This window comes from Alternaria hordeiaustralica, assembly GCF_023758085.1.
Source record: "Alternaria hordeiaustralica strain BMP 2776 chromosome Unknown scaffold_18, whole genome shotgun sequence".
Lineage (NCBI taxonomy): Eukaryota > Fungi > Ascomycota > Dothideomycetes > Pleosporales > Pleosporaceae > Alternaria > Alternaria hordeiaustralica.
Genome location: NW_026056790.1, coordinates 568,383 through 580,386, shown reverse-complemented (window position 1 = coordinate 580,386; position 12,004 = coordinate 568,383). Strand labels below are relative to the sequence as shown.

Genomic DNA, 12,004 nt, shown 5'->3' with positions numbered 1-12,004 from the left:
GATAGTTTACACCGCTGCATGACAATTACGACTTCCGATAAATGTCGCCTGTACGCTTGATCTCGTCGTCGACATCATTGCCTCTACCTGCAGCTTCCAACTTCCTTACTAACGGCAATACTTCCTTGCCAAAGCGCTCGATGTCCTCCTCGTAGTGCAAGTGGGCAGTCAGCACCAAGTCAACGCCCAGACTCTTGAGTAGGAGTATCCGATCGGCGATTTGCTCTTTAGTACCAATCAACTTGGTCTTGAAGCCGTCGTTGTACTGCACCAAGTCTTCCAGCTTGCTGTCCGCCCACATTCCCTTCCTATTCCCTGTGCTAGCACCGGCCTGTTGTACTGCTTCTCGAAACGCCTCAACGGCCTCCGTGTCGGCTTTCCCTTGAATCTCTTTCAGCAAGCGGATAGCTTCCTCTTCCGTCTCACGGATGATGACGAAGCCATTCACCGCGAATTTGACTTTGCCCTCACGCCCAGCTTTTCGCGCACGCTCTTTCACATCCTCGATCTGCTCGCGGAAGCCATCCAGATCGTTGCCGTTCATGAAGTACCAATCACTGACTTCAGCGCCATTGTTCCGAGCGTCGTCGCTGTTGCCGCCTTGGAAGATCTCCGGGTGCGGCTTCTGGAGTGGTTTGGGTGATAACTTGTAGTTCCGGAATTGGTAGAAGTCGCCGCCGAAAGTGAAGCCCTCGTCACCAGCGGTCCAAATGCCCTTGAGTGCGCGGATGAACTCATTGGAGCGTCGATAGCGCTCGGCATGCTCGAGCCACCATTGCCCGATGCTCTGGAATTCACTCTTGTTCCAGCCGGAGACAATGTTTACCGCAATGCGCCCATTGGTGTAGTTGTCGATGCTTGCGATTTGCTTTGCGGCGACAGTGGGGTTCCATGGGCCGGGAAGTATTGCAGCGATGAGCTTGATGCGCTCGGTGTTGTGCAACAGCGCCTGAGACAATGATACACTTTCGTGCTGGTTGTCGGCTCCATACGATGCGGTGAATCGAATCTGGGTGAGCGCATACTCGAAGCCGTAGGCTTCGGCCGTCCGGGCGTATCGTACGTTGGATGCAAGGTCCCAACTCGTCCGCTGGGCAATCTTTGAGACAACGAGACCGCCTGAGACGTTCGGGACCCAGTAACTATTTTGTCGCAAGGTTAGGAGATGCGGTAAATGGCGGTCCTTGGGAGACTGCTTACGCGAACAATAGGCGATCGGGATCTTGGTTCAGGTCCAGTTGCTTTGCGGGCGTGTAATCTTCCGCTGTCTTGTTCAGGTGTCCATTGGTGCCATTCGTCGTGCCATTCGTCGTGCCATTCGTCGTGCCATTCTCTGCTGCTGCTGAACAACTTATCAGCCCCACACGTTCTTGATAGCCGTAGTCTCCGCATAACCTCACCTGTCCTTTGTCTCTTGCGCGGCGTCATGATTGTTTGGAGGAATACAATAGAATGTAAGTTTGAAGACACGGAGGTATGTGAGGCGAGTACCCGTACTATGATGCCCCGCAAGATCGACCTGGGGTTCAATTGCAGATCAGATATGCGCATAACAAGCGTGGATTGCGTGATATGCAGTCATCTGAACGCGGGATTTGCGGGATTGCCGTAAATTAGACCCGGTACGTAGACTAGATGACATTCACCTTGATTGCAGCCGGCTTGCCGCCGATCTTGCCTAGGCCAGCTGGTCAACTTCTATATCGCAGCTCAACATCTCGGCTTCGCTCATGACAAGCTGTGGTGCATGATCTTGCGGCAACTTCGCGAGCCCGGCAATCTCAATTGGCTGCTTACAAGCTTCGGTCTATTGGTCGATGTGGCAATTCAAAACTCCGAAGACGTGATGTGCCGTAACTTGCAGCAAGATACTCAAGCACCGCATACCCCACACCAAGATCGGCCAGGTTAGCAAGCTTCGACTACAACACTATGGCATTGTCCCGACACGACCATGTGAACGCTACTCAGCACTGAAAATAAGGCCGAAGCACGTAATTTGCCCTCACACGGTCGCAATGGTAACATACCGACATCGCCGTCGTCCCGCGTCGACGTGGTCTTTCTCAACATGGGAGCTCATGACGATTCAGTACAAAAGGATGTGGATCAGAGTCGGCACCTTGCATGAAGCATTTTGTGCACGCAGACAATCATGTCCAAATTCTCAACGACCGACTTGAACAGCAAAAGCAGCGCTGGCACGACCGACGTCGAGAAGCAACTCACCCATGAGTCTCCAACCGTGCCAATCGCAGCTCCAAAGACCTTGGGAGCTGGAGTTAGTGATGCTTCCACTACATTATACCCCATTGCTAACGTGTCAAGACGGCGCTTCCAATCGGGGTCTTCGCGACGACGTTGACCACGCTGTCGCTCAGTCTCATGGAATGGCGAGGAGTGACCACAAACAATGTCTTCGTCGCCAACTTCTTCTTTGCGGCGGCATTCGGCAAGTTACCGGAATGTACGATGTATGTATGGTTTGACTGACTGGATCCTAGGCCTGGTAATTACCGCACAGTGGGAGCTGTCCGTTGGCAATGGATTTGCCTATACAGTCTTCAGCGCTTTTGGCTTGTTCTATGCCGGTTTTGGTGCGATCTTGACCCCTGCCTTCGGGATTGAGGCAGCGTATGGAGGCGATGTGAAGCAATACAACAACGCTCTCGGGTTCTTCATGATCAGTGAGTTACTCAAGACCGACAAGTGGTGAAAGCGCAACTAAATTTGTAACAGTGTGGACGGTCTTCGCCTTGGTATTCCTCGTGGCCTCGTTGCCGACAAACCTGGTCTACATCATCATCTTCTTTTGTGTCGAGCTGGGATTCTTGCTAGTGTCGGCGTCTTATTTTGCCACGGCAGATGGACACCCGACCTCGTCCGTCGCTCTCAAGAAAGGCGGCGGTGCGTTCTGTTTCTTGGCTGGATTGACCGGGTGGTATCTGACGTTCGCGTTGCTGCTCAAAGACTCCATCGTTGAGCTACCACTCGGCGACACTTCCCGGTTCTTCGCGAAGAGAAAGGCGGAATAATCTACAGGCAACGGAAGGCTCGCATGCTGTTCACGGAAGGTGTCTCGGAGGTGCGCAGTCTGCTGGACATTGTGATGGGCCGTGATGGTGCGGAGTTGGGAATGATGCGATTGAGGGGTTAGATGGCGAACGCGGTTCGCGTTCGGACGTGCGCACGGGTTGCAGACTAGTCTCGTTCTGGGTTAGCACAAATGGGATGATGCAGGTGCGGTCCGCCGACGCGTCTCACTCTCCAACTTTCACGTTCACATGCTGTACCGACACTGCTTTGCGAAATCTACGCCCCCACAGTATCGGACTATTCCTAGCTACACCTGCCTATCGGCAGACAACTCAACATTCACCATGTCGGCGGTATATCCCTGTCTCTCCGGTCGTTCTCATCACCATCGTAAACCTACTCAGGTGTTCATGCGCACCAATGCGAATGGCTCAAGAATGAACAAATAGCACGCAATACCCTGCGTGATTCTCATCATTCCGAGGGATGTTCTGCGGGGTTTAAATATAAGATCGTGATCGAGATCTCGAGATGTCATCATTCTATCCATCTACACGATGGCCATGACGAATGGTACTAACAGCGAGTCCGGAAATGCGCAGCAAGTCGACTTCAGAGACCCGGCTGTCTATGCTGAGTATGAGACGAAGTGGTCTTCTATTCCGGAAGACGAAGCAGGCTGGCTCCAGCGTGCTCAAGATGTAGCCGATGTTCTCGCCGTCGATGCCGTCATACGAGATCAAGAGAACAAGTCTCCACGTGCGGAAGTTGCACTACTCAAACACTCTGGATTACTGAAGCTCCTTGGTCCAAAGCAGTATGGTGGCGGTGGTCAGCCTTGGAGCGTGGGCTACAAGGCGATTCGGAAGGTCGCCGAAGCAGACGGGTAAGGTCTTCCCCTCCCCGTACGCATATGTATACTAACTGTCCTAGGTCAATCGGCATGCTACTCGGCTACCACCTCCTCTGGTCAACCACAGCGAACATCGTTGGCTCACCCGAACAAGCCGACCGCATCCAAAAGCTTATAATCTCGAACAACTACTTCATTGGCGGCGCCGTCAATCCCCGCGACAGCGACCTATCTATCAAGTCCGACGGCAACAACCTCGTCTTCAACGGCTTCAAGTTCTTCAACACAGGCGGTGTAGTCTCCGATCTCACCGTCCTCGAAGGCGTATACGAAGGCACCGAGAACCACATCTTCGCTTTCGCAAAGACGGATCAACCTGGTGTTCAATTCGGACATGATTGGAACAACATCGGTCTCCGCTTGACGGAGTCGGGCAGTGTGAAGATCTCCAATGTGCGCGTACCCTGGGAGGATGCGCTGGGTTGGAACGTCGAGAAGAAAGAACCAGACCCGCGCGCACTACAGATACCGTTCGCGACGCTGCTGCTCCCCACCATCCAGCTCGTCTTCAGCAACTTCTATCTTGGTATTGCGCTCGGCGCACAGCAACATGCAGCGAAATATACAGTGAAGGGAACTCGGGCATGGCCATTCGGTGGCGACGTAAGCACATCCACAGCCTCCGAACCAGTACACCACATTAACGCATAATCAGAACAAGGAGAAAGCCACAGACGAATTCTACATCCTCGAACGCTACGGAAACTTCCACGCCCACCTCCGTGCCGCATCTGCCCTTGCAGACCGCGCAGGCCAAGAAGTCGATGCCGTCCTCAATAAATATGCAGGCGATCTGGATACCCGAGGGAAGCTGACTGCGCGAGAGCGGGGTGAGCTGGCGGAATGGGTTGCAAGTGTCAAGGTCGTTACAACGGATACGAGCCTGCGGGTTACGTCTGGGGTGTTTGAGGTCACAGGAGCGAAAGCGACGAGTGCGAAAGTAGGCTTGGATCGGTTTTGGAGGGATGTTAGAACACATACGTTGCATGATCCTGTGGCGTATAAGAATCGCGAGTTGGGGAGGTTTGAGTTGTTGGATGAGATTCCTGAGGCTACTTGGTATACTTGAGCGCCCAGTCACCTCTCATACAAGAAAACGGCCGAACGGGCCTGGGGGCATACATCGACGTTAGCTCACCCACTTTGCATGTTTCCATGTTGATGTAGGCTGTTATCACAATAACATATGTTGCAGACCTGTTCAGTTTTTCCCTCGGTTGACGTGCAGTAGTATTCTGTAATGGCTCGATCTCCGGTGTTCCATTCTCTCGCATTTGAAGTGATGTTGTATCCTGGTAACCAAGATACAATCATATTCAACGATAAACAGTCCGCTCCATCGGTTCAGTCACAATTGTAGATGAGAGCGAACAGTGTAGGAAGCCCTCTACATACTGGAACGGAACAACACCCCATTGAACTCTAGCCAAGTGGATGTCAACTTGGCCAGGCGGCGGGTGACAAGCGGCGCTTATGACGAGGCTGCAGGATCCCGCGGTTGGCACCTTCACCGCCATTCTCTTGACTCCGATGAAAAATACGACGCCAAGTAGTGAGAGTGCAGCAAATAGCAACACGTATAGACTGAGTGCAGAGAATCCACATGCAGACTTCGTGGCGCCTTCGAGCATCACCCCGTAGCGATCGTAGAAGTCAGCACGCACAAGAAAGAAGGTTTGCGACAACAGCCAATGAAGCGTTCCACTGGTGACGATGAGTGGAAGACTCCATCTGTAGGGTAGTTGCAGAAAGTAAGTGCTCCGCTGATCGCCAAAAGGTTTGGTAACTCTCAATCCCTTTTGGGACTTTGCTAGATGGTTCCATTCGTTGGCTCCGGACATGGCGGTACAGATCATGTTGACCGAAAGGTAGAAGAAGGATAGTATCAGTTGTGGCACATTGGCAAGCCACGCATTCCACAAGGTAGCGGTAGCTGTGGTCCCATCAGATCCAAAGGGTACATTGTCGTCTGATCCGATACCCCAGCCCCAGTGGCCACTTGATGTGTATAGTGGACCCAATGCCAATGTGAGGACGACGAAAAGCAACCTGACGGATTAGTGCCGATTTAAAGGCAAAAGGAAGTCACATACAAGAAAGTATATAGCACCTTTGCTGAGCGATGGACCGGAGCGAAGTATGCCTGTGACCTTGATAGCCATGCACCCTTTACGCGCGAATCCAAGTCTATCTTTTCCTCGGGGGTAGAGAAGGGTCGGTTGGACGGATGGCCCATGGTGATCAGTAGCTCTTCTCGACCGAGAGCACAGATTCCCGTAGTATGACGATCGGGATGTTCTAGGAAGGAGGCCGCGGCATCTCCCAATGTGACTAGATACGCCGAACGGTCGGTGATGAGGACATAGGCCATGACGCTGAGCTTGAGTAGATTGAAGACCGCGACGATGATCAAGAAGTACAAGCTGACTTGAACTCTACTGGGTGGGCTCTTCCTCTTCTCTCCTGCAGCTTGCACTACATGAGCTGAAATGCTCATCCACTGGATCGTGGGCTCTGGCTGAGATCGAAATGTTATCCATGATGCCGACTCCGACGTGAGATCCCGTAAGGTTGATTGGTTCCCAGTGACGTTGTAGTCCAGGTATCTTGGTGTGATGTTTATCGCTTCGGAGTTTATTTCAGTTTGTAGGGTATCAAAGGCTACCCGGTCTATTGCAAGATACAAATCGCCATGTACCGATATATATTCGTTGTCGTACACGGTTGTCCATTTTCCGCCGCCGAGATTCCAATATGTGCCGTTGGTCGATTTTCCCACGTCAGTAGTGGAATTGATACGATTCCACTCGTCTGACGCGACGTCTACAGTCAAGATTCGATATTCACTTGACGTGACGACTTTGAAGATCGAGGCATTGTAACTGGAGTTCGTTAGTCAATGCATCATTTCTTGGGTGAGGGTTGCACACAATAAATGTAGAGGTACAGAAGATAGCGCCAACGTGTACCAAAGTGCAGCACGTTTCCGAGGTATGAGCCTAAGGTTGCGAGGGCTAAGAACGCCGATGTCGAGCCACTGTCCACGAGCATGCGCGGCATCAACATCTTGCCTGGTTGGTGAACTCAGAACTTGCATAGTGTAGTTCGAGCCGGCGAGTAACATCGTGCTGAGCGCGTTAATCAGCACGTGCAACGCGGTATTCCATTGCGAGATGATAGCTTCATCACCAATCTTCAGGTTAGCTATCCCTCCAACATGGTCGCCAGTTTTACTGGCGGCTGCGACGACGATCATGGCTATATTGCAGCAGAGGACGAAGGACGACATGCAGCATCCAAGCAAGACACCCATCCGCCACCCATGGAAGCGACTGCCTCGAATCCATCGCGTCAGCCGGGTATCGAGAGTGCCTGGAAGCTTCTTCAACCCTCGTAGCAGCGAAAGGAGCGACTTAGGCTTCGAAGTGACGTTACCAGCAGGGCCGATGATGTGCATTCCGGCATCGCTAGACCATCAGCATCGACCGCATAGTATTGCGAGTAGAATCGTACTCAAAGTATAGCCTGCCACCATTCTTTGACTCAACAGACTCGCTTTCCCTGGATTCGAGTGGCGGAGGTGACTCTGTGCGGACGCGGTGCTGCAACATAGAGGACGGCAGAGTGTCGCTGAAACGCTCATCTCCTACAGTCAAAGGCGGCAGCAGAGGTACCTGCGAAGGTTTTCGGGAGTCATCATCCATTTGCACTTGGGCGGAGTCTCAATTGATCTGACAATAACAAGTAGGCCGACAGGACCGAGGGTCTTGCGTGGGGCGAGCATGCGTATTATGGAACTGCTGTACCGCGACGAGTGACGCCTCAATAGTGGTGGCGGTCTTGGAAATGGCCCCCAGTGTGGTTGCACGACCGTATTGAGACCGTCTCATTGGTAGTCGTTATGGAACATGCAGCTGAGCCAGGTGCGGCTGAGGCTATGCGGATGCGGATAGACATCTGGAAAGACGATGGACCAGCGTGCCTTACTCCCCAAAGCTACGCGCATTGTCGCTAAGGTCCGTCATTGCGAGTGCGAGTCGTTAACGGTGGTCTGAGGTTTATCGGGCGGGGTGGAAGAAGCTGGAAGTTGCGAGTTGATCGTGACGCGGGCACGTGAAACGAAGTTCCGCGGCTGTGACCTCATCAAGTCAGCACAGCCCTAACGCATCTCACCTAACCTTCATCCTTCCACCTCCACCCACGCGCACTTCAACCTCCGCTTTCGCATCGCACACACCCGACCTTTGCGACAAATCCATCACGATGGGTGCACCCAAGTACCAAAACGTGCCTCAGCGCGACTCGCTCGACGAGGCGGCACCCGCGCCGTCGTATTCGCAGGCGCCACCCAGCTACCAGGCGGCCAACGACCCCCAAGAAGCCCTCCTCAGCGGCGTTCCCCGCGGCGAAAACGACAACCTGCCAGATGACTTCAAGTTTGGCGGCGTTGTGGCAGAGGCGACGCTGGATATCCGGATGGCCTTTATCCGCAAGGTCTACGCCATCTTGTAAGTGCTCGTAGCTCAAAGGCGAATGTCGCGCATACTGACTCTCTATAGGACCGTCCAACTGCTCGCAACCGCCGCCGTCAGCGCCCTCTCGATGATGTCGGAATCGTACAAGAACTTCATCCAACAAACGCCGGCGCTCATGTGGGTGTCGCTGATCGGCTCCTTCGTCTTCCTCGGCCTCACCTTCTGGAAGCGCAAGTCGTACCCGACCAACCTCCTCTTCCTCGCCGGCTTCACCGCCATGGAAGCATACTCCATCTCCGTCATCGTCTCCTTCACCGACTCCAGGATTGTGCTGCAGGCGCTCTTCTTCACACTGGGCATATTCATTGCGCTGAGTTTGTTCGCCTGCCAGAGCAAGTACGACTTCACGCACTGGGCGCCGTACCTTTTCGGTGCGCTCTGGGTCGTGGTGCTGTTCGGCTTCATGTCCATGTTCTTCCCGCACAGCAGCTCGGTGGAGCTAGGATACGGCGTTGTTTGCGCGCTCATCTTCTCTGGCTACATCCTGGTGGACACACAGATGATCATGCGCCACTACCACGTCGAGGAGGAGATTGCGGCGTCCATCTCGCTCTACCTCGACATTATCAACCTGTTCCTCGCCATCTTGAGGATCCTCAACTCGCAGAACAACAACTAGGCGGGGGCAGTGTAGCAGGAGCTTAGATTCACTTGGGAGAAATTGTACGGCGTTATGGGTATTGATATCACTATGCTGGGAGCGTGTGGGTCAAGGAGCTGGGTTTGGATTATCAGACTCTATGTTACTTAGCTGTAGTTGTATAATAACACTTTTGCACTTCTCTTCCTTATCCAAGTAATGACGAGAGACTAGGTGATCACATGCGTGAGACGAGTTTCTCATCTCATGATGGACTTTACGACTATCGAGATTGCATGCCCATCCAATAGCTATGCATGCATATCGGTCAGGCCATGGCGGGGTAGCACTATGGGGCTGCAGGGAGCGTGGGCGCGTTGATAGGTCGGGAGGGTGAAACGCCCGGACCCTTGATTTTCGGAGCACCAAGCTTCGTCGGCGGATGTCTTGGCAAACCGACCCTCGCAGGAACTCGACGATAACGGGTGCAGGGCCGTGTTAGGGGCAGAAGGAAACGAGACCGAGCTTTCATATAGGCTTGCCACCTCCTTTCGCTCAATGCAACACTGCCTGTATTTGTTCGCGTTACACCCTTAGGCGCATGCTGCAGTCGGGCTAGGCGAGGCCCCATTTTTGAAGTGGGCAAAAAGTAGCGCGCTCCAGACACTTGTCTTGCTACAGCGAATACTGCTAGCTCCCGCGACACCTGTCCAGAAATACAGGGAGAGCAATTGGACACGCCTGTGCCATCCTTCACCCAGACTCGCAGCTGGCACGCAGGCAAAGGTGCAATTCGCGTGGCCCGCTCAGGAGATTGTTGATCCGCGCTTGCCCCATCCATCTCTAAACCCTGAATATCTTTGCTTGGGACCACCACACCGCTCCCTCGACTCTGCTCTGCCCGGGCGCATCGTGCTCTCCCCCGCCGAAACCTCGCCTACGCATCGACGACAGTCAGCGCCCATTCTTTCGCCCGTTTCGCTGCTCAATGGCTGTTGGTTGCTGAGACACGCACCCCAATCCGTTCGCTAAGACGTGACTGTTGAGCGACAACCAACGACACCCATTGAGCCCACACGCCGCACTACACGCCGGCAACCGACACCGGAAACCGTCGCCGGGCTGCAAGCACTCTCTGGAATTCAATCCTCTGTCATTGGCTCTTCTATCGGACCGCCTCGAGACAGCGGGTATCGCGACAGCGTCGCTCCATCACTCTCTCGCTCCCCACATTGGGGCATATTGCAACCACCCACCATGGCGACGACACACAACGCCAACGGCGCGCTGGGAAAGACGCACACGGCGGACATGCAAGCGCAAAAGCTACCGACTGCGCCCAAGAGGCGGAAGATGCAGGCAAAGAAGGTCGAGGATGAGGGGCTCATGGCCTCTTTGTGCACCCTCATCTTGGAACACCAGATTGGTACGCTCTCGCAGAGACTCAAGGATGCTGAACATGTGAATACTGACTCCCACAGGCATCTCCGTCAACCTGCTCACCCTCCTCGTCCTCACCCACACATTCTTCCCCCGCGCCCGCAGCCGGACCAACAAGTTCTTCCACATGTCGTACTACAACCCCGACACCAACATGTACGGCTGTGGCACCGACGATCTGCCCTTTGTCCTACTGTGGACCGTCATCTTCACTGGTGTACGCGTCGCAGTCATGGAATACCTGCTCGACCCGCTGGCAAGGCTGGGTGGCATCAGGACAAAGAAGGGCCTGGACAGGTTCAAGGAGCAGGCCTGGTTGATTGTCTACTACACCGCGTCGTGGTCCTTGGGAATGGTACGTCGCACAATATGGACAACATGGAATGGCAGTGCTAACAAGGCTACAGTACATCATGTACCACTCCGAGTTCTGGCTAGACTTGCACGGCATCTGGGAAGGCTGGCCTTTCCGTGAGGCTGACGGCCTTTTCAAGTGGTACTACCTCGTCCAATGGGGCTTCTGGGTTCAGCAGCTTCTTGTTGTCAACATTGAGGAGAAGCGCAAGGATTATGCGCAGATGTTCACCCACCACATCTTCACCACCGCGCTGATGTGCTTGTCCTACGGCTACTTCCACATGCGCGTCGGAATCGTCATTCTGACCATCATGGACTTTGTCGACATCATCCTGCCGGTAAGCAGTCCGAAATCACAAGTGGGGCACGAGAACTGACAATCACAGACCGCAAAACTCCTCAAGTACATGGGCTACTCGAATGCCTGCGACTACGCCTTCGGTCTCTTCGTCATCGCCTGGGTCGTTACCCGTCACGTTCTCTACATGATGGTCTGCTGGTCCATCTACGCATACGCCCCCGTCGACATGGCACCCGGTTGCTACCTCGCCGACTCCACCTCGAAGTACACCTCGTTCGTCCCCGCATCCAACACATCGCAATTCGAAGCATACGGGGGTAACAACCACTGGGGCAACCTACTCAAGGCGTACAACGACCGCAATGGACCCATTTGCTGGAACCCGCAACTCCGATACTACTTCCTCGCGCTCCTCCTCACCCTCCAAGTCTTCTGCTGCATCTGGTTCGCCACCATTGCGAAGATCGTCTACAAAGTGCTCATGGGCAACGCAGCGGAGGATCTGCGCTCCGATGACGAGGGCGAGGACGAGGAGGTCGAGCAGGAACACACCAAGACCATCTTCAACATGGCGACTACCTGCGGCGAGAGCGGAATGAGCTCCATGACGCCAAAGGAGGAGGAAGTCGGCGTCGATGCCCTCACCTTTGCGCGTCTCAACGGCGCCAGCCAGCGCCGACAAGCAAAGAGGGAAAGCTCGCGCGCAAGTGGGATTAGTATTCCCGGTCATGGCGATCGCAAGGAGCTGCTCGGTCGCATTGGTTGTGATAAGCCTTCGTAGGCTTTGTGGCTGGCCGTGGCCACACAGTTCTTGATATTTCGGAGTGCGTTACGAAAAGTCT

General features: G+C 54.0%; 5 protein-coding genes across 5 annotated transcripts; 4 read left to right on the top strand and 1 right to left on the bottom strand.

Annotated features, from left to right (window-relative positions):
• Window positions 1-25: 25 nt before the first annotated feature.
• On the bottom strand, window positions 26-2,073 carry J4E84_007920 (uncharacterized protein; the record flags this gene model as incomplete). Its single annotated transcript, XM_049390498.1, has 3 exons — window positions 26-1,142; window positions 1,201-1,342; window positions 2,031-2,073. The coding sequence occupies 3 exons, from the start codon at window positions 2,071-2,073 to the stop codon at window positions 26-28; spliced, it is 1,302 nt and encodes a 433-aa protein (XP_049241958.1).
• Window positions 2,074-2,155: 82 nt separating this feature from the next.
• On the top strand, window positions 2,156-3,035 carry J4E84_007919 (uncharacterized protein; the record flags this gene model as incomplete). Its single annotated transcript, XM_049390497.1, has 3 exons — window positions 2,156-2,285; window positions 2,505-2,687; window positions 2,740-3,035. The coding sequence occupies 3 exons, from the start codon at window positions 2,156-2,158 to the stop codon at window positions 3,033-3,035; spliced, it is 609 nt and encodes a 202-aa protein (XP_049241957.1).
• Window positions 3,036-3,593: 558 nt separating this feature from the next.
• Window positions 3,594-5,018, top strand: J4E84_007918 (uncharacterized protein; the record flags this gene model as incomplete). Its single annotated transcript, XM_049390496.1, has 3 exons — window positions 3,594-3,922; window positions 3,970-4,552; window positions 4,605-5,018. The coding sequence occupies 3 exons, from the start codon at window positions 3,594-3,596 to the stop codon at window positions 5,016-5,018; spliced, it is 1,326 nt and encodes a 441-aa protein (XP_049241956.1).
• A 3,194-nt stretch (window positions 5,019-8,212) lies between these two features.
• J4E84_007917 (uncharacterized protein) lies at window positions 8,213-9,103 on the top strand (the record flags this gene model as incomplete). Its single annotated transcript, XM_049390495.1, has 2 exons — window positions 8,213-8,457; window positions 8,509-9,103. 2 exons carry the CDS (start codon window positions 8,213-8,215, stop codon window positions 9,101-9,103), a joined length of 840 nt encoding a protein of 279 aa, XP_049241955.1.
• A 1,218-nt stretch (window positions 9,104-10,321) lies between these two features.
• On the top strand, window positions 10,322-11,943 carry J4E84_007916 (uncharacterized protein; the record flags this gene model as incomplete). The annotated part of the gene is made up of 4 exons (XM_049390494.1): window positions 10,322-10,490; window positions 10,546-10,859; window positions 10,912-11,199; window positions 11,248-11,943. 4 exons carry the CDS (start codon window positions 10,322-10,324, stop codon window positions 11,941-11,943), a joined length of 1,467 nt encoding a protein of 488 aa, XP_049241954.1.
• Window positions 11,944-12,004: the final 61 nt, after the last annotated feature.